At 43.9% G+C, this 21,424-nt stretch overlaps 3 protein-coding genes across 3 annotated transcripts; 2 read left to right on the top strand and 1 right to left on the bottom strand.

Moving 5' to 3' along the window:
• Positions 1-1,887: 1,887 nt before the first annotated feature.
• Positions 1,888-7,788, top strand: tomm20b (translocase of outer mitochondrial membrane 20b). The gene is made up of 5 exons (XM_062543658.1): positions 1,888-2,189; positions 3,029-3,075; positions 3,411-3,492; positions 5,592-5,734; positions 6,774-7,788. Exons 1-5 carry the CDS (start codon positions 2,069-2,071, stop codon positions 6,816-6,818), a joined length of 438 nt encoding a protein of 145 aa, XP_062399642.1. The 5' UTR covers positions 1,888-2,068; the 3' UTR covers positions 6,819-7,788.
• rbm34 (RNA binding motif protein 34) lies at positions 7,718-12,899 on the bottom strand. Its single transcript, XM_062543645.1, has 11 exons — positions 12,698-12,899; positions 12,404-12,563; positions 12,048-12,172; positions 11,529-11,757; positions 11,203-11,262; positions 10,558-10,601; positions 10,223-10,306; positions 9,920-9,977; positions 9,679-9,721; positions 9,020-9,138; positions 7,718-8,641 (listed from the first exon to the last, which is right to left on the bottom strand). The coding sequence occupies exons 1-11, from the start codon at positions 12,721-12,723 to the stop codon at positions 8,123-8,125; spliced, it is 1,467 nt and encodes a 488-aa protein (XP_062399629.1). The 5' UTR covers positions 12,724-12,899; the 3' UTR covers positions 7,718-8,122.
• A 239-nt stretch (positions 12,900-13,138) lies between these two features.
• Positions 13,139-20,653, top strand: tbce (tubulin folding cofactor E; the record flags this gene model as incomplete). The annotated part of the gene is given in 13 exon segments (XM_062543632.1): positions 13,139-13,256; positions 13,941-14,078; positions 14,654-14,738; positions 15,046-15,213; positions 15,560-15,645; positions 16,109-16,208; positions 16,877-16,979; positions 17,373-17,449; positions 17,705-17,797; positions 18,077-18,141; positions 18,229-18,293; positions 18,712-18,867; positions 20,500-20,653. Coding segments are annotated over 12 exon segments (1,282 nt in total), but the record flags the coding sequence as incomplete, so codon positions are not given.
• Positions 20,654-21,424: the final 771 nt, after the last annotated feature.

The following is a 21,424-nucleotide window of genomic DNA, read 5'->3' as shown; positions in this document are numbered from 1 at the left end:
GTAGAGAAACAGACTCTTGTGCACAACACACACACACACTCACACACACACACACACACACACACACACACAGGAATGAGTGTGTGCGTATGAGTGTGAGTAAGACTGTTTGGGTGTGATTACAGTAGTTCTTTAGTAAGATGTGCATGGTGAAATTATGCGTGTTTGTGTGTGTGTGTGTGTGAGTGTGTCTTTCTGTACCAGTGTGATTGTAGGTTTCAATGCTGACATTTCAGATAAAGACCTGTTAATGAACTAAGGCCACCCCACTCCCACACATACACACGCAATGACTGCACCAAGCCATAGTGTGTGTGTGTGTGTGTGTGTGTGTGTGTGTGAGAGAGAGTAAGAAAGTGAGTACATATATGCAAGGTGCACAAGCGTGTCTGTGTGTGTGTGTGTGTCTGCTCGTCAGGCAGCAATCTGTGTTAAGTCTTTGAGCCTGTCCTCACCTCGTTGCCAAGGTGGGCTATTTTAAGACAGTCTGGGACCTTGCCGCTGATGGAGGCTGCCCATCTGTTCAGAAGGAAGAGCTGGCGGAGGCAAGGCAACCTCTCTCTCCCCTGGCTCTGTGGTGACAGTGAACATCTATTCAGAGTCCTGCCCCCCCAGCCAGCCATATCCAGAAACAACACCACACACACACACACACACACACACACACACACACACACACACACACACACACACACACACACACACACGTACAGACTGGGGAGACTGTGCATCAAAACCGATCTAAATACTGTGAATAAGTAGTAAATCACTGCCTGGTTGTGTGTGTGTGTGTGTGTGTGTGTGTGTGTAGTCTCATGGACAGACTCATGTAATATTGCTGTCCGAGTGTTATGAAGTGAAGGAAGCTCAGAGCTGCATGGCATTACGCAACTCCGGGCTCGTATATGCAATACCAAACGTCTTACTATGTGGCATCAAAACTACTTTATGTGCAGCAGTTTCTCAAAGCTAGAAAACCCTACACTGTGTTGCTGCACATGCATTTCATCTAGAAACACCCACACTTTCATTTGACCTTGTGCGCTGCTGTGGTCCGCACACTCAGAGAGAGAGAGAGAGAGAGAGAGAGAGAGAGAGAGAGGGAGACCTCTTCTCTTCTTTTGCTGTGAGGGAGAGTATAGAGTTTTATGGCCACACATTTCACTCAAGCTGAAAGTTGCTAAGGAAAGAACTTGGTGAAGCGCTGCTGCCATCTAGTAGGCTAAGCATTGTAAAATGGCACACAGTAGTCACTATCATGCAGCGCATAGCAACATTGGAAAGTAAGAATGCAGAAAGAAAGAAGAAAGCATGAATGAAAGAAAGTGAATGAATGACAAATATAAAGAATGAATGAAAGGAGGAAGTGTAAAAGGAAAAGAGAGATAGGCCTAGGTGAACATTACATTGAGTTGTCATGATTTTGTGCAGCCTACCACCTGTACAGTCAGACACCTCAATAATCAGTGGGTTACTACTGCCATCTCGTGGTCAATATAATTTACTACCGCATTCATGAAAAACGAGGGGAACTGTAAGAATGTCTAATAAGACAGTAGACGGGCTCTGACTGTACCTTCCTGCATCCACATATTTGATTGCGTTGTTGTAAAGTCGTCACCAATATTATCATTAACCTAATTTTATTTCCACATATCATATCCACCCGAATTTACAATGTAATAGGGCCTATTATAATAGTTGCATGAGTGATTTTTCTCAAACTGCACTGGAATTCTTTATTGCAAAAGCGAACAATTGATATTGTCCGTATTTATATGCGTAAATTTGACCCATCATAAAGACACCAAAGGTTGAAAGTGTGACTGACTGGCCGAACGACTAACCCTGTGATTTACGTCAGGCATTCGCCGAGGCCAGCTCATCTGTCACCTCAAGGACAACGTAAAGCGAATGGGGTCTTTTCGGACGGTGGAGGAGAACTCAGATTGTCTGTCGGTCATGTAACGTTATTGTTACGGTATCTAAAATAAACCTTTTACCTCTCATTTCTGCCTTGGTACCCCGCGTTACCAAGAGGCAACCGCCGGCTCTGGCTTCAGCTACAATGAATAGTAGAACAAGTGCAATCGCCGCCGGCGTGTGCGGTGCGCTATTCCTGGGTTACTGTATCTACTTCGACAGGAAAAGAAGGAGTGACCCCAACTTCAGGCAAAAGCTTCGGGAACGTGAGTGTTAACCCGTCCAGCAAAACCCGATGGGGGGTGTCTACCTCACAGTACCCATGTACGGCCGATCTCGTTAATTTTCAGTTGCAGGAGGTAACGTGTTTATGGGCATACGTGTAATTGTGCGGGTGTGATCAAGTCATGTATGCTATCAGCTAGCTGCTTAGCTAACATCACCTCATATGTGCTTATAACGTTAGGTCAGGGACGCTATGCTTCCAGCTAGTTGCTAGGTTTAGCTTAACCAGCGCTAGCCAGGTGAAATCCTCGAATGTGTCACCCTCAGTACGCTACTTGTGCTATGTCGCTGTGTTGTTGCTGAAGTGCTATTACTAACGGTGCTAACGGTGGTTGTCCACCAGTGGTACTCGGGTGGCTCAACCTCCTTTCTCACCCGTTACACATGGGTACTGGATTGGAAGACAGCATGCTGGTAGATGACTTGAGGAATGTGTCACAGACTTGGCCTAATCAACCCTGAGAGACTTGGTTAATCAATAGTGAATTAATAGTGAATAGAAATGTCTTTATCTTGATGCTTTGTCACTTGATAGGCGCCTAGCCATTTCAAGCCAATTGAACTTCAAGCCACTTCAGTTCAAGTCAGTTGAATGAGATATGAAATCAACAAAGGCCAGCTGTGAACCTCTTCCTCGACCAAGTCAGATAATCATCCATTCCATTTCGAGCCATACCCACAGTGAACACTCTACACTCCACAGTGGTAGTAAAACAGAGACTGTAGAGCAGGCATGGTTGCTATTGAACAGTTGCTACATGATTCACTTGATCCTTCGTTTGGGCTTTAGCTCATAATGTCTTGTTGTATTCTATCCCAGGAAGGAGAAACCAGAAGGCACAACAGGACCGAACTGGCCTATCCAGGGTAAGGGGCTGCCTATAGCATAGAATACACTACTGGACAGATTCCTGACTTTCAATAAAACATGTTTATTAATAGGTTGCATTTATAAGGCATATACATTGTTTTATTGATCATTGGCATAGTCTTTCTTGGTATTCTATAGGTAGTCAATGGTCATGTGTTATTTGTTTTTGTGGGCCCCCAGTACATGTCTAGTACTGTCCAAAATATGTGAAGAATGTCAACATGTCTTGTCTTCAACATTTTCTTGGTGAGAAGCACTGTAATCTGGCTAAAATCGGTGGTAGCATCACATTTACACACGTGTGTGTGTGTGTGTGTGTGTGTTTGTGTAGTTGCCGGACCTGAAAGATGCTGAGGCTGTTCAGAAGTTCTTCCTGGAGGAGATCCAGTTGGGAGAGGAGCTGCTGGCCCAAGGTAAGATGCTTCCGCTTTCTCCTCTTCCTCATCCTCATCATCATCCTCTCCCTCTCACACTTCTCTCAGCTTTCAGCATCCACCTGTGAACACATTCTCAGCTCACCGGTGACCACAGCCCAGAGGGGTATTTCACAAAGGCAGAATTAAGAGCTACAAGATGAGTGATAAGCTAGAACAGACGATGCTATGCCAAGCCTTGCTTTGGCATGTTTCACTCACACCAATACAGGATGAGTAAGAGTGACTATGTAAGTAATTCAGGATGTGGGAGTTCGTGTTATTTCAGCAAAAAATACCCACGGTTGGATTTAAAAAGATGCGGAAAATAGCGTCTGATTTGAATGACAGCTGGCTGAACCAGCAAGACAACATAATTGACATTAGAATTAACTCTGTCTGGCTGCTGGGACCTGTGGGGTGTCCTACGAAGCTCGATTAGTGCCTTAGCGAGGTATGTTGCGCTCAAAACCAGGGTATGCTGTCATACGAAAGTGGATTTGTTTTAACGTCGCTGTATCACCATGGTATCTTATGCTCGCAACCAAACCTGCTCGGGAGCGGGTTATGTGCTTAGTTATAGCTCAAATCGTGAAATATCACCGCCCTCTGACCAATTCTAACCAATCCATTATCTTGAACAACGAAGTTATCTCACGTGTGCTAATCTGTCATACTTTGAACAGGTTCGGCCCCGCCTCTGCAAACATTTTGAATCTCGAAGGCGCTTTTAAGTATGTTGTGCGTGCAAATATGTCACTACTGTGGACATGCATGCCATACAATATCTGATGACCATCGACTTTTTGATGTTATAGGTTAGACACTAAAAAAGACCACCCTAGATTTCGCTACCGCTCATAAATGCGGAAGTAATCGTTTTTAAACCTAGGCTGTCTTGTGCGTCTCCACGTTTCCCGATTGGTCAAAATCACCCCAACCACGAGAACGCGCACAGATCTGACAAATTTATCACATACCTGCTGTCGTAGGATCACTTAACTTAATACCCGAGTTGAGGCTTTGTGCAGCCTCGATATGTCTAGATAACCTAGATTTGTCTAACTTGCTTCGTAGGACACCCCACAGGCTAGGTGCACAGAATAAATCTCCATGGTAACTTATGTGCCATCTCTTGGTGAAACCAAGTCAAGGCTAAATTCAGCCAGGATAACCAACAAATCCCAGCCTAATCCTTTATCTAGCTTTTGTGAAATAGTCCTCAGTGGTCAGACAGTGACCTTGTTTGTTTGTTTGTTTGTTTGTCTTCCAAATTGAACATGATGGAGAAACAGACTGCATCTCTGGTGTTGGAGATCAACGTATTACCTCACAAATGCTTCATAATAGAGAGGCTCATTCTAATTCTGTGGTTGAAAGTGTGGACTCGGTCGACGGGCCTCGATTGAATTAATCTGACAAATGGGATTAAACGCAATTGAGGTTCACACTGGGAGACCACCATAACAATACCTTGCCTGACCCCTGTAACATGAATGTCGACATGTGTAGAACAAGTGTAACAATGGGCCCTTGTGACTGTGGGAAAAGAAGATTGTATTTACGCACTTTCTTTGTTATGTGTTTAACGTCCTTAGGCAACGCTAAATGTTAAATTATGTTATGATAGATAGACAGATAGATACTTTATTGATCCCCAAGGGGACGTTCAAGATGGCATGTTACTGTATGATGGCTTGGTTGTTGATTGCATATTTGTAGTGACTGGTGCGCGCACACATCCAAAGTAGGTTGTAACAGGTGCCAGACCAAACGAGTCAGAGAGAAAAGGTTCCTACTTGCCTGATGAAGATCTGTTGTTGAGATGGAAAAGTTGCCCTTTAAGAGTACATAAAGTAGTCCTTGGAGCCCATGTACAGTGTGCAGACCATCCCCTTCTCTCTTGGTTGTTGATTGCCTCAACAATCTGTCCTGACGGCATGTGATGTGTGACCCATGCGACTGGGGAAGGAAGATTGTTTTTAAAAAAAATGTTTTGTGTGTTTTATGTACTTAGGCAATGCTTGTTATGTTATGGTATGGTATGTTATTGTATGATGGCTTGGTTGTTGATTGCCTCGTGATTGCTGCCGCCACAGGTGACTATGAGAAGGGTGTGGACCACCTGACCAACGCCATCGCCGTGTGCGGTCAGCCCCAGCAGCTGCTGCAGGTGCTCCAGCAGACGCTCCCGCCGCCCGTGTTCCAGATGCTGCTCACCAAGCTGCCCACCATCAGCCAGGTGAGGACGCGCACACACACACACACACACACACACACACACACACACTAACACTCAAACTGCCCACCATAAACCAGGTGACACACACACACACACACACACTACAAATTACCACAGATTTACCACAGAATTACCTTTTTTTGACTCACGCACACTCATACACACACACACTCACACGTCAAAACACACACTACAAATTAACACAGATTAGCTCTTTTTTTGGCTCATGCACACACACGTCAAAATACACACACTACAAATTACCACATATTAGCCCTTTTTTTCCCGCACACACACACACACACACACACACTACAAATTACCAGATTAGCTCTTTTTTTTGCTCACACACACACTTACACAACCTGCGATTCACTAGTACACTCCCGTTACTCCCCCACCCCTAAACGACTTGCTATTTATGTAGAAACACATGAGCACACCCAACCCCTAAGGATCCATAAATGAAACAGAGACCTGCTCAGCACCCCTAGAGCAATAAGGACTACAATTACCAGGGAAGACCTCACAACCCTCCAGTTACCAGCCAACAATTAACTCAGCTAATTGACTAGGGAACACCCAAAACAACGCCCTATTGATGTGGAAAACCTTCCACACCCACCCTTAAAACCACCCCTCCATCCACATTTTCTAGAGACTTCCCTACATCCACCATTAGAGACTCTTCTCTGACAGCTTTTCTATTAGGTCCACTGCCATGGATGACTGAGATGTGATGATTTGAGAATGAGATATGATTGAGAGTTTGGCACTAAGTTCTTAATGATAATCCTCAGTATTTACTTGTAAGGGTATTTATAACTATTTCTGTAGGCTGAGCATAGAGGCTGTGATTACCAGATTATCTTTTGTTCCTATTGTATCTCAAAGTGTCTTAATGGCTTTGAATGTCAATATCTTTTGCATTTTGTAGATGTTTTAAGATATGTATCCCTTATCCCTGTAACCTTTTTGTTAGCATCTTGTCACTGGTGATGACTGCAGATCTCATTGTTCATGTTCTCCTCCCTCGTAGCGTATCGTCAATGCTCAGACCTCCCCTGATGACGACGTGGAGTGAGAGACCGGAGGCGTCCGACCGATTCATAACCGTTAGTTTTTAAATCCTCCCCAGCCCGCCCCGTAATCTGTCACTGGCTCCAGAGATCCTCACACAGTTTGTCAATCCCGTCCAGAACGCGGGGCTCATCCTCGCCCCCTAAAAGTGTAAAAAATGACAGCCCCGTGGAGGCGAAACTCAATCCAAGGGAATAGGGATGGTCACGTAATGTGATTTGCACTACGCTCCGCTCCATCTTAAGCTCCTGAACTCCCGACATGTATTTTTTTCATATGGATGTCCATGGATATGTCTGTCTATTGCTAAACATTTTAGAAGAATTTTTGTTTTTTCCGACACAAACTCCCGAGTGTCAGTCCCGAGATTGTTACCGTTACAGCTCGTTTGAGTTGTATGTTGTTACAGGTGCTGCCCTATTCAATAAGAGGTTTTGGCATCGTGCTATATCAGGGTCTGTTAACTGTTGTGCGGGAGTCGTCATTTATTAAAAAAAGAAAACAAGACAGAGCTAGTAAAATGAAGTCAATTCTGCTATTCTTCAGTCCAGTAACATGAAACATGCAGCATCGAAGAGTGCAAGACTATCTGCCAGACGCATGAGGTTTGGGACTGACCATCCCCCCCCCCCTCTGGTTGCCAGATCAACTCGATTTTTTTACCTCAACAGTTGTTTACATCCTTTTTGTTATATCACTCCGTGACGACGACTACTAATAATAATATTAAGTACTGGTCATTGCGGTGACAAATAGGAACACATCTGTGAAAAGGAACACAAAAAGACTCCACACTGGCCTCTTTGACCAGCTGTCTGTACTTAAGTTATTTGTTCGAAAACAACGAGGCAGTTTCGTTAGTTTTCTTTTCTATGGCATGAAGGACTCTTTACTGTCGATGGGTCATGTTAAGGAAAGTTGCCCTGTTTTTATTTTTACCAAAACAAAAACAATAAAGAAGGATTGAGCTGCAACCACTGCTATATGGTTTGATTTTGTGACGTGATATAAAAAAAGTTACTGTTGAATGATTGTCTCTGAACAGATGATGCGATAAGTTTTACGGTGATCACAGAATGTCCTCATTTTAACAGTCAAAGACAACGGCAGGGATTAATCAGTGGCAAATGGGAATAATATCTTAACAGATGTTCCTGTTACACAAAACATGAAAAACAAATGTGACCACAGAATGTTCTCATTTCTCATTTAAAAGATGACGCCATTGATAAACCAGTGGCAATGGGGGTAATATCGTATTCTTCCTCTCAAAACAACAACGGAAACAAATGTGGAGCGAGCACCTCCTCATATGTGGATCTTCTTCTTCCGGGGTTTAGATTTCTTTTTCTGTCCTTTGTTCTTCTTGGCCGCGGGGTCAGCCGTTTCTCCTTTGAAAGTCGAGGGGGACGTTTTCTTCCCCGGATTTCTCTGGAAGGGCTTCTGGCCGCCTCTGCCTCTACCACCAAAACCGCCTCTACCGCCAAAACTGGCTCTACCGACACCACCACCACGACCTCCTCTGCCGACACCACCACCAAAACCACCTCTGCCGACACCACCACCACCACGACCGCCTCTGCCGACACCACCACCACCACCACCACCACCACGACCTCCTCTACCGACACCACCACCAGGTTGGCCTGGAGGTCCTGCATTCTGTCCGGTCTTCATGGGCCCCGTCCTCCCTCGGCCTTGGCCCTTCCCATCTTCGGAGGCCTCCGTTTTCGCATCTTTTTCTTTGACCGAGCGCTTCACGCGGATCTTGCGCTGGCACAGTACGGAGCCGTCCAGCTTCAGGGCGAGCTGCACCGAGTCCGGACTCTGGACAAAACACAACGGAACAACAGGCTGCTTTAACTATATAGGTAATCAGTTAGGTCCTTTTCAAAGGAAAGTCTCATTACACTGATTGCAGCTTTTTTCTATTTACCTCTGTAGCAGTAAAACTAAAAATGTTTGCAAAGTCTTGGGCATTGGGTAGCACTGAAATAATTATTGACTACGAAAAGAATAGTTGTAGCCCTAAAGTGAGAAACTCCGTGCTTACATTTCTCAGGCACGCTGCTGGAATTCAGTCTTGGTCGTTCATTTGAGAATAGATAACATCGAATTGCTTTAAAACATGTCCAAAGAACGCAGACGTGTTAACTGCTCTAATAAAGGCCAGGACACTGCTACCAGCACGTGGCACTGTCTCACCTCGAACAGCACGTAGCCGAACCCTTTCCCCATGCCGGTCTCCCGGTCCCTGATCAGCCGGACGGCCTCCAACGGCCCGCAGTCCTCGAAGTGCTGCCGCAGGGCCAACTCTGCCATGTCTGGACAGGAGCGCAGCAGAAGAGATCAACACGCGTTATTATAAAGCATGCAGAAGTAAAGTCACTGGTATTTTTGCAGACTCCTTTTACAGTAGCACAGCAGAAGAGATCAGCTCAATGATGTTTTTTGCCCCCAACGGCACTTTCCAGGCAGCACAGCCTAAAAGGCACTACCTTTACCCTATTCCTAACCCCCTCAACCCTCATCCTACCCCTAAACTGAGGGGAGTAGTGCCTTGAAGGCACCATTGAGGGCAAATAATACCAAAGACCCGTTATTATGAAGCACACTTAAGTAAAGTCACTGGTGTTTTGCAGACTCCTTTTATCCAAAGTGGCACAGTTACTGAACTGTATGAAGACTAGTCCATTCTGATTCACAGAAGAAACAAAAAAACAAATGGTACAAAACTATCATAACTAAATCTGCAATACTTGGAAATAAATAAATGTTACTTTCAGACCAAATATTGCTAGTCTACAGCAATAGGTACAAGACAGAAGATGGGTCAGTTATGGGTGAGACTTGGAAAAGCTTACCATATGGTAAATTGCCAACGAATATGGATCGCTTGTGGTCATGCTGAAAGGAGGACAGAGAAAATTGATTTCAATCGATGTAATACAAACAATTAGAACAGGATGACCTTCAAGGAGACATGCCCTTGTGCAGAAAGGTACATCCAAGATCCATATGATGGAAAAGGTTCTAAAGGTTCCAAAGGTTCTAAAGAGTTCATTACGAAGGCGTGCTTCTCCGCCTGTACCAAAGCACACTTACTTGTTTGGAGACGGCGTCCACTCGGATGTGAAAGTTTTTCGAAATCTCCAAACCATTCCTGCAGAAGTGCAATCATATCATGATGCATGGCCCTACCACACTGAGGCGGATGATGTAATGTAACTTACAGAATACTTATGTGATGGTTATGGTATTTGGCAGACAATTTTGTTTTATGGTTAGGATGAACAATGTTAATGAAATCGATAGCCTAATGAAAATAAACAAATACCATAATATACAAACCAAATGTGTATGTATTAGAGAGACTATATGCATAGGATGTGTACATTGCAGTGGTACCTTGTAAGGGCCTTCCCTGCAGCCTCCTTCTCTGTGAAAACTATGTATGCGTTGATGCTTTGCTTTTTGGGATGAACTTTCCGACTGAGGGGAGCAAAACAGAGAAACCAACAAGGAGGGCTCAGCTTTAAAAAGAAGTTGAATTTTAAATCAACAGCAAAAAAAACAATTCAGTCCAAAACAGTCCAGTGAAAAGCCAAATGATACTTCAATCACCATTAACACAAAAACACAAACAGAAACTACAGTGATAACAGACAACAGTCTGAGTACAACTTTAGTTCTGCCGCTTTTAGCCAGAAAGGAAAACCAGCGGCCAATCAATCATCACTTACTGAATGGCGGCTACTTTGCGAGACATGGATGGATCTTCTCTAGCCTGCAAAACAGGACGACATCCTTATTTTTCCACAGACATGTTGGTGGTTCATACAGTACATTCATTTATTTAGACACGGTTATCCAAAGCGACTTGCAAATGTCAACTCTATTACAAGGGATTACAGTGTCCCAGAAGCAACTTGGGGTTAAAGGGACACTTCACTGATTAGCATTAAGCTTTGTATCTTTAGAAAACCAGTCATGTTTTTGAATGGTCGTGCATCATTCCCTCAATTTGCCTTGAGATGGGAGAAATATGAAACCCATGAATAGAACTTCCTGCTTTCAATGATGTAAAATGATGATTTTTACATCATTGAAAGCAGGAAGTCCAACATTGACATCCGTATTTCTCCCATCTTAAGGCAAACTGAGGGAATAATGCACGACCATTCAAAAACATGACTGGTTTTCTAAAGATACAAAGCTTCATGTTAATCGGTGAAGTGTCCCTTTAAGTGCCTTGCTCAAGGGTGGAAGCTGTGAATGGAACCGACAACTTTCAGGCTACTGCACGCTAGCCCAGCTCCTTAACCACTACACTAATACAACCATCCCCAGTGCACCATATTATATGTAGATTAATGCCAAGTACATACCACCGACCGAAACCGTATTGATTCGATGGGCCCATGTTCCTTAAAGATGGCCCGAAGTGCCTATGAAAAAAAAAAAAAGACAGACATGTAATTTCAGACGCCAGCAAGTGGATATTTCTCATATTTCACTGGGTAATTGGGTACTATGAAAGGCGCTATATAAGTCCAAGTTGTTATTATTATTATTACTGCAGTAGTAGGGCCACATCATTCACTAGGCCAAGTTCCTCCGCTGTTCTTGTAATCGGTACTCTCTCTCATCACCAATGTTGCTACTAAACTACATGTTCTGTTGCATGCATGTCCATGACACTGATTGGCGGTACCTCTCTGGTGCAGCTGACGGGGAGATTGCCCACGAACACGGTCCTGCCCAGCTTCACCCTCTCGGCGGCGTAGTCCTTGAAGGTCTTTGCTTTCTTTGCAGGCTTCCCAGCATGCCCCACTGCATCTTCATCTTCATCTTCAGCCTCAGCCTTTGGGGCTTTCCGTTTGGATGCCTTCGGGGTCTTCGACGTGGTGTCCTCATCGTCCGCGTTTTGTAAAGAACTTTCTCTGTGGATCCAAAGGAACAGGGCAAGACCAGAACCGACTGAGATTATGGATCACCACACAGCATAATATCAACATGACTTCTGGGTGACGGTATAGGGGGTTGCTGTAAGGTAATGAAGGGTCTAAATGTCATCATTTTCAATGTATTACTTTTTTTTAAGACTCACTATGCAAGGAGGGATACATCATATTCTGTTCTATTCCCGAAACAAGTAGTTGTGCATAACACCACTACAGTTGAAGCTTTTGCACACGTTTGGTTATGTTCTTATATCTGTACATTCACCCACCTGTTCTCAAGCTTTAACTCTGCTGCTGATTTAGGTTTTTTACTTTTCTTCGGTTGCACCTTTCCAGAGACTGCTGCAGGGACTGGGCCAGCATCTTCATCTTTTACAGGCTTCGGTTCAGGCAGCTATCACACAGACAGATTTGGGGGAAAATGAAAGATACAGTGATATGGTCAACACTCTACACAACTGTGGTAATTACACGTTATTACTGGATATGAGTTAGATTTGTGAACAAGACGTGTGCTGCCAGCGTTGCTGGTTATCTTCTGAAGCGGATGCTATGTGGTTTGAGAACCAAAAAGTTATCCAGGGGCAGGTGAAGAACTTCAAGTTGAACCGAATTGGACACTTACCTTTGGCGCTGGGACAAATTTCACAGTGCTGGCTGTCGAACTGGATGAGAAGAGTGCAGACAGTGATCCAGAGCCAGTTGCAGGTTTGTTGGGAAACAAGCAGCCGGACACTTGCCCCACAGCATAACTGGCAGCCTCGTCGCCAGCCTCATTTGCACTACTGTGAAAACAGGCAGACTGTACCATGAAGCTAAGCAAGCATCCAGAAATAAAGCCATTATCGTTACGCATTTTGGTTAAACAACTGGTAAGTTTGAGTATGCGGTAGCTCGGTTGAGATAAAGTCAACTTTACCTTTTTACTGTTGATTTGTTTTGCATTGTTTTCCACGGGTGGTTTCAAGACCGTATTCCCACGGCCAAAGTTAATTTATCCTTCTATTCAATTGCCTCTTCCATATAATCGTATTCAATATACTATTCTAGAAAGATAAAACACAGAATAGTACATCAGTAAACATCCACTACAGTCAGAAATCAAACACACGTTGTTTCAGAGGTCCAACGTGAGTGTTGCTCGGAGAGTACTAAAAACAGTGAAGAAAAGTTCCTAAACAGAAAACTGTTGGGATGCATAATATCGTTGTGGCCAATAGAGTATTTTTATTATATATAAAAAAAAAAACTAATTATATTCCATACAGAGACCATTCATAACAACCGTCAAATATAGAAATTAAATTATACCAACCAAGTTGACTTCGGAACGAACTACTTTTGGCGTGGGACTTCCAGTGCGTCACTTCCTGTTATCAGTAGTTGACAAGTGCGAGTCTTGAAAGGTTTTAACTGTCTGTGGATGAGAGTTATCTCTGTATTAACGTGGAAATAACACCGTAGGACTTTCGAACAAGGTAGTATTTACGTGTGTCCGTGACATGAATTGCAACATTGTAGTGGACAACTATATGTGTTTCAAGACAGTGACTGCAAGGGTGTGTTGAGTTAGCAACACCCAACTGGGATAGCAGATTGATCAACAACATGTTTTACTGTGCATAATCACTCTATCACTACCATCGTTCGTGGGTGTCACGCGGCTATATTGTAATGTCGATCATGTTTTAGTTAATGCCCTGTGATTACATGTAATTTTGACCGGATCTGAATCTGAATATGACACATCAAGTTTCTGTTACAGAACATCAGTAGCAGCTAAGGCCAACCCTGCAACACCAGAGCCTATATGTCAGGATGACTAGGTTCTGAAAAGGTGCTTTTAGACAAGGGCTGCCTGCAACTAATTTGTTTCACACTCAGTTGTCGACTACTTTCTTGATTAATCACATGGTGAACAAAAATATATTGATCAAATATTGATTAGTGTTTTCCAAAGTTCAAAATGAGGTCTTCACATAGTCTACCTTGTTTTGTCAACATCATGCCAAATATATCCAGTTACTAGCTGTAAGTGTACTCCAGAAAATCAGTTCAAGAAGCTGGAATCAGTGAATTTTGAGGTTTTCTTTCTAATTTCTTAAACCTCAAACATGTATTAGCTTGATGTTGGCTTATGCTCCTTTTAACTTGTCAAGCAGCAGTACCTATGCGAGTCAAGGACGGAGAACAGCCCACCATGGAAGAAGGGGTTTCTGCCGATGCTGTCGGCAGACGAATAAGCTGTGACGGGGAGCGAGCCACCGTGCACTTTGTTGGGACAGTGCCTCCGACCAAAGGTTTGCTTCCTGAATGTGTATTGGGCAGCCACAGGAATAGATAGATAGATAGATAGATAGATAGATAGATAGATAGATAGATAGATATTGTTGGGACAGTGCCTCCGACCAAAGGTTTGCTTCCTTAATGAATATTGGGCAGCCACAGGACTACATAGATAGATAGATAGATAGATAGATAGATAGGCAGATAGGCAGATACTTTATGGATCCCCAATGGGAAATTCAGGACTACTACAACAGAATAACAGTAGAATATTGATCAATCACAGGATTACTACAACAGAATAACAGTAGAATATTGATCAATCACAGGACTACTACAACAGAATAACAGTAGAATATTGGTCTGTCACAGGACTACCAGAATAGAATGACTGCAGTATATTGCCACTTCAGGACTTCTTGAATTTCCCCTTGGGGATCAATAAAGTATCTATCTATCTATCTGACTGCATATCCTCAACTGTCCCGAACTTTGACCTTCACCATGAATCATGCGGTGTCATGGCGACACCCAATAGGACTCGCAGGAAAGTTGTGAATAGAGTTAATGGGAATGTCACTGATTATAGGCGTGTGGCTTGGTGTGGAGTGGGACAATCCAGAGAGAGGCAAACATGACGGCTCCCACGAGGGTGTCCATTATTTTACTTGCAGGTAAGCCTACAACTTCATTGGACATGCCCATTTACTGTGCATATGAAGGGATATTTGAAAATGTCAGTGACAAAACAGTATCTGGTAAATTAGCCACGTGAAAGTCAAGATGCTCATTCTGTATCCTTTGCCTTCCAAGTATACCGTTTCAGCTCGCAATTTGTTATGGATTGTGGCCTTCCATAGCCTGCAAACCTGACAAATGTGACAGAATGGCACAGGCCTAGTGTTAGCACAGCTAGTTTGTGTACACAGGCCTAACCTGAAATGTGAATCTTTTGAGCCAACATGCTGTCTCAACACACAGACACCCCACCGGTGGCTCGTTCGTGCGCCCCAAGAAGGCCAGCTTCGGGGTGGACTTCCTCGTGGCCCTGAGGCAGCGGTACGAGAAGGAGCGAGAGGGCATGGACTTCACCATCTCCTCCACCACACTGGAGATGGTGGGGTTCCAGAAGCTGTCGGAGAAGCAGAGGTAGGAGTGAAGTCAAAATAGCAATTTACATGGTTATTCTGAAAGTGTATTTCTGGGGGCGTGGTGGGTTGCTCTTATTTAGATCGATCAGTGGCGGCGAGTGATGGGAACTTTGTGGGAGAGAGTGATTGACCTAAATACATTTTACTATAAAAACAGTTTTCATGAAGCCACAACAGCCTACTACAGGCTAGTCCAGTTCCTTAGCCACTGCACTATCATTGTGCTGCACATTCATTCTAATTTAATTTAATTTAATTACATTTGATTTAATTTAATTTGATTTGTAATTCTATAGTGAAGAGGTTGTTATGTCATGTGTGGATTTCTGTTATAATGTGGACAGAGTGGAGAAGCTCAAAGAGGTGGCCCTTAGGAGCTCTGAGGTCTGGGGAACTGCCTCTCGAGATGAGATACAAAAGACCGCTCCAGGTAACCCTGTACCTTACCTACCTTGATCATAATCAGAGGCGGACAACCCGGGTCCAGAAAGTCAAAGTCCTGCCAAAGTACTTGATCCAGCCGTTTTAGTAAACCATCTCATCCTAATTAGCTGCCAGGTAGATCAGATAATAGGTGATATCACCTGTGTTAAACGCACTGGTAGAAAGAATATATGGCAGGACTTTTACTGTTTGGAACCAGAAATGTCCGTCTCTGCTCACAATGCATTAAAGGGAAAGTCCACGATTTAGGTGCAGAGTTGTTGATATCGGAGCTAGATGATTGTGAGGAGTGACTGGCAACAAAAGTGTACTGGATTAAAATTATTGTTGTAATCTGTTTCATAGAGAGTATATTTGTTTTTGATTGGTGGATGGGTTGTGTAATCTGTTTCATAGAGAGTATATTTGTTTCTGATTGGTGGATTGGTTGTGCGATTTGCTTTCCACAGATGTAGAATTTCTAGATCTTTCTCAGAACCTGCTGAGCTCGTGGGAGGCCCTGGCAGCCATCACAGAACAGATGGAGAAGCTCAGGGCACTTCAGATGGGGTAACAGCATCTATTAACAAGCCCATGCTTCCTTCCTTCCTTCCATCCATCAATTCATCCATCTGTCCATCTTTTGTCTTTTTTATCCATCCTCACATCCATTGTGTCCATTTAGCCACCGGCACATTCCTCTATCCATCCATCGGGCCATACTTCCATCCTTCACATTTCCAATCCCTCTATTCATCTACTCACATATCCATCCATCCATCCATCCATCCATCCATCCATTCTTCAGTCCATACCCGCATCCATCTTTTTCATCCATCTGTTTGCCATTCTTTCTCTCCATTCATCTATCTGTTATCATGTTTATGAGCAAGTCGTTGCTTTGATTCACCAGAGTTGGAAAAGTCCAGCTTCAGAGAGTAAAACGTCCTACCACATATCTCTGCCAACCAGTCACTTAAACTGTGCCAACCATTCACTTCAACCAGCTGATTCTAATTAGCGCAACTCTTCAGTCAGGTAGAGCAGCTAAATTGATGAGATCACCTGTGTTAGGTGCACGGGTAGAACCAATACACGATTGAACTTCTTATTTCTGATGCTGGAGTTTTCCAATCAATCTCTATCCATCCATCCATTGATCCATCACTTCCATTCTGTTAATCTAATTATCTATCCATCCTCACGTCTGTCTGCCTCATCTGTGCCCGTCTCTGCAGGTACAACAGGCTGTCGTTGCCCTCTGACCCTTCAACTCTGACTCATGCCTTCACCAGCCTCAGGGTCCTGGCCCTTCCTGATTGTGGCCTCACGTGGCCTGAGGTGAGGCACTCCAATGGAGCCTATTATATTCCACTAAATGGCGCGGTGGTAGCCTGTAGTGGTTAAGGAGCTGGGCTAGCGTGCAGCAGTCTGAACGTTGTCTGTTCAATTCCTGGCTTTTACCGGTGAGCCTTTGAGCCGGGTTGCTCCGGGGACAATGTAATCCCTTGTAATGTAGTTGACATATTTAGTCACTAAATGTAATGTAAGTGTTAAGCAACTCTCTGCAGCAATATGCCACTTTTTGAGGGTTTTTTTTGAAGAATATTCAAGTTAGACTATTGGGACTGCACTATAGTATACTGCACTGTATGTACACATACAGAATGGACGGAAGATGAAAAGTAGGTTTCACGAGTGAGGTGGACTGAGACTGTTGTCTGGTCTGTGTAGGTGCTGCAGTGCGCGTGCATGTGGCCCAGTGTGGAGGAGCTCTACCTCAGGGAGAACAACATCACCCACCTGCAGCGGTGAGACGCACCCATACAGCCATAGTGTTTGTGTTTGTGTTTTTTTGTTTTTGTTTGTGTTTGTCTTTTTGTTTTGTTTGTGTTTGTCTTTTTGTTTGTCTTTGTCTTTGTCTTTGCGTTTGTCTTTTTGTTTTTGTTTTTGTTTGTCTTTTTTGTTTTTGTTTATGTTTTTGTTTGTGTTTATGTTTTTGATTGTGTTTTTTTTTGTTTTTCTTTTGTTTTGCTTTCATAATTACATCTTCTTATTTCCTCTAGGCCTGTTGATGTTCTGCAGTCCTTGACCCATCTAGATCTCTCCAGGAATCCATTAACTTCAGAAACACTGACAGAAATCGGAAAACTCCCTCAGTAAGAACAAGGAAGAACCATATAATGTCGTTGCGCAGTTTATACTGTCAGACCGCAAGACAAGAGGTTTTTAGATGTCCATGTTCAAAACAATCTAGACACTGCTTCCTTCATGGACTAATAAAGAATGTATCATTATCCCATAACAGCTTTTTAACTACTTACATGTACACAACGTCTCACCAGATGTTTCAGTTGTTAGAAGACGCTAACATCTAGAGACATATGCAGTAAATGAAATGACATTTGTCAGGCTGACATTTTACTTTCTGTTTCCAGGCTGGACACCCTGAATCTTTCAGAGACTGGACTAGCTAGTGTAGAGTTCAATGATGTGCCACCAGGTAAACTCCAACATGCCTGTTTATTTCTGAGCCTGTCTTGTTTTATTGTTAATCCTTAAATGTTTAATGTGAACTTCTGCTTCACAGGCTCTAAGACGGCTATGTTCCCCGCACTGCAGAAACTAACACTAATGGACAGCAAAATTGAAGAGGTAAGAAAAAAGCTCACAAAACTCTGTGATGTGAGTCATATTTTTTGTAAAGACCACATTTTGTGCCATAAGATCATGTTTTTTGTTCTTTCTTTCTTTCTTTCAACCATCATCACCCCATTCCTCTCTCTCCCCTTCCTTTCTCACTCTCTCTGTTCTTTTTTTCTTTCTTTCAATCACCACACCCCCTGTTCCTCTCTCTCTTTCTGTTCCTCTCTCCTTTCTTTCTTTCTTTCTTTCAACCATAATTGTCTCTCTCTCTCTCTCTCCCCCCTCTCATACTCCCTCTCTCTCTCTCCCTCTCCCCCTCTCTCTGTCTCTCTCTCTCTCTCTCTCTCTCTCTCTCTCTCTCTCTCTCTCTCTCTCTCTCTCTCTCTCTCCCTCTCTCCCTCTCTCTCTCTCTCCCTCCCTCCTGTAGTGGTGTGTGGTGAATGAGCTGGAGAAGTTGCGCTCCCTGGTGCAGCTGATGCTGCAGAGGAACCCGCTGATGGAGCGCGAGCGGAACCCTCAGACGGCCTGCCAGCTCGCCATCGCACGCGTGGGCCAGCTCACCAAGCTCAACAGCACCTCCGAGGTACCGCGAGGGTGTGTGTGCGTGTGTGTGTGTGTGTGTGTGTGTGTGTGTGTGTGTGTGTGTGTGTGTGTGTGTGTGTGTGTGTGTGTGTGTGTGTGTGTGTGTGTGTGTGTGTGTGTGTGTGTGTGTGTGTGTGTGTGTGTGTGTGTGTGTGTGTGTGTGTGTGTGTGTGTGAGAGTATATGTGTGTGTGTGTGTGTGTGAGAGTGAGTGTGTGTGTGTGTGCTGGGGGGAGGTTTGTGTTTGTGTTTGTGTTTGAGCGTGAGTGTGTATGTGGGAGTGGGAGTGTGTATGTGTTTGTGTGTGAAAGGAAGTAGAGAGATAGAAATGTTTTACATTATTTAGATCAGAACAGTTTAAAAGTAGCCTATGAAGTTCATCAGCAGCATTGATGTGTACAGTCTCGAGCATCACAGAGAAAAAATGCATCTGAAGGCTTGAACAAGATGACAGACTCTCCCTCGTCATGCACTCTTATAGTGAATTGAGTTGGACTGGTCGTACAGTAACTGTATGCTGTGCTGTATTAGGTACACGCTATATTCAGAACACTTTAGTCTAATTTTAAAGTCTCTGAAGATAATATTATCTAGGCCATGGAGGATCTCGTACTGCAGTCTTCCTCAGTGCTGTTCGGTGTGTTTTGGTTCAAACGGCCCAGAAGGAAGCGCAACCGTTTGAGCCCAACTCAGTGGCCTACACTAGATCTGAGGACGGGAGCGGACACAGAACTTTAGGTCTCTGGTTTCTCTGCGGAGTGTTCTAGAACACATGACGGCTCTTACCCCATTTAGATGTGCCATTTCATGCCACTCTCAACTGCATACGTATTAAGACACCACACATTCCCATGGCAACTACACTTCAGATTTACATCTGCCATTTGGACACAAAGTGGCTATGATGAGAAATTAGAGAGTGGGGCAGGGCCACGACGACGATGATGATGATGATGATGATGATGATGATGATGATGATGATGATGATGATGATGGTGATGGTGATGGTGATGGTGAAAGTTTTTATTTGTTGTGGGGAGAGGATGGTGATGATGGTGATGGTAATTGTTTGTTTGTTGTGGGGAGAGGATGATGATGTGATGATGGTGATTGTTTGTTGTGGTGAGAGGATGATGATGTGATGATGGTGATTGTTTGTTTGTTGTGGTGAGAGGATGATGATGTGATGATGGTGATAGTTCCTTTGTTGTGGTGAGAGGATGATGATGTGATGATGATTATGAATATTTGATTGTTTGTTTGTTGTGTTTATGCTTATTTGTGTCTTCGTCGATCGTTTAATTCATTCCGTCATCTGTGTGTCCATTCATGCATTACTCAAAGATTCATTAACACATTCACATATGCATTCACAAACATACTGTACACACACAGACAGACAGACAGACAGACAGACAGACAGACACAGACACACACACACACACACAGACAGATACACACACACACACACACACACACACACGTAACCTACGCTCTCACAACCTACGCTCTCACAAGCAGTCTTGCCCAGTGGCAGTGATTCATTTCTGAGTACACACACACACACACACACACACACACACACACACACAGATCGCATCACGGCTCATGTCCCCTGTGGTCTGCCCTGTCAGATCCTGCCTGCTGAGCGGCGTGGAGCAGAGCTGGACTACATCAAGATGTTTGGGAGGCAGTGGCTGGAATCTGGAGGACACCAGGACCCAGAGAAGAACAACCCCAGCGCTGAGTTCACCACGCAGCACCCGCGCTACATGACCCTCATACAGAGTGAGTCATGACGGCACCGCCTGGCTGCGTCTCAAACCGCCTACTTGCACACTTCAAAGACTGAGTTTAAGTATACACATACAGTACATAGTGCAGATATTGGGGCAATACTGCTAACCATCGAAAAGTGGGCACAACGCCAGTAAGCACTCAGTGCACACTATACTGTACTATACTGACGGAAATATGTGTCTCAAACCGCCTACTGTACTTGCACACTTCAAATACTAGTACAGATGGTACGGGTTGAGAATGCTCCTTTCATTCCCGCACATCGGGACTCCCGAAGCATCGGGAAAACTGCAACCGCAAGGGGGCAACATAGACCGCCCGAGTTTTCGAATGTTTACAGCCTACCTCACAGCTCTCTCACTCGACGTAGCCTATAACTCAGTCAGTCCAGCAGAGATGCCAGAGCAACGTTTTGGTCAACGGAGAGGGAGAGAAATGCTCCGCATATCCGTCTCATTTAATCATTAAAATGAAAGTGATTGGCGAAATTAATCAAACGACGTTTCAATAAACCATTGTTGAAATGAATGAAAATGGTTTTAGAAACCTATAGGCCTATCAGAAGGACTATTTCCTTCAATTCAACCTGAAATAGGCTACTCGAAAGGCAACCTTAGATTAATTCATGAATTCATTACGGTTACAAGACCGCATTTCCGTGAATAGGCTATTATTGTCAACGTCAAGGCGAAGACGAAAGAGATGGACAAGATGGACATTTTGGCAACATTTACATGCTAGGAATAGGCCTACTTAGAA

The sequence above is a fragment of the Sardina pilchardus genome, chromosome 1, assembly GCF_963854185.1.
Source record: "Sardina pilchardus chromosome 1, fSarPil1.1, whole genome shotgun sequence".
Classification (NCBI taxonomy): domain Eukaryota; kingdom Metazoa; phylum Chordata; class Actinopteri; order Clupeiformes; family Clupeidae; genus Sardina; species Sardina pilchardus.
Note: the sequence above shows the minus strand (reverse complement) of the source record. Positions and strands in the feature narration are given on the sequence as shown.

Bases quoted from the DNA above. Each gene is read 5' to 3' on its own strand.
- tomm20b (XM_062543658.1), top strand. From the start codon at position 2,069: ATGAATAGTAGAACAAGTGCAATCGCCGCCGGCGTGTGCGGTGCGCTA. The intron at 3,076-3,410 runs GTAAGGGGCTGC...GTGTTTGTGTAG, and splicing joins ACCGAACTGGCCTATCCAGG to TTGCCGGACCTGAAAGATGC. The intron at 3,493-5,591 runs GTAAGATGCTTC...CTGCCGCCACAG, and splicing joins AGAGGAGCTGCTGGCCCAAG to GTGACTATGAGAAGGGTGTG.
- rbm34 (XM_062543645.1), bottom strand. From the start codon at position 12,723: ATGCAAAACAAATCAACAGTAAAAAG. The intron at 11,263-11,528 runs GTACCGCCAATC...TTTTTTTCATAG, and splicing joins CCGTCAGCTGCACCAGAGAG to GCACTTCGGGCCATCTTTAA. The intron at 9,722-9,919 runs GTAAGTGTGCTT...TCCTCCTTTCAG, and splicing joins TGGACGCCGTCTCCAAACAA to CATGACCACAAGCGATCCAT.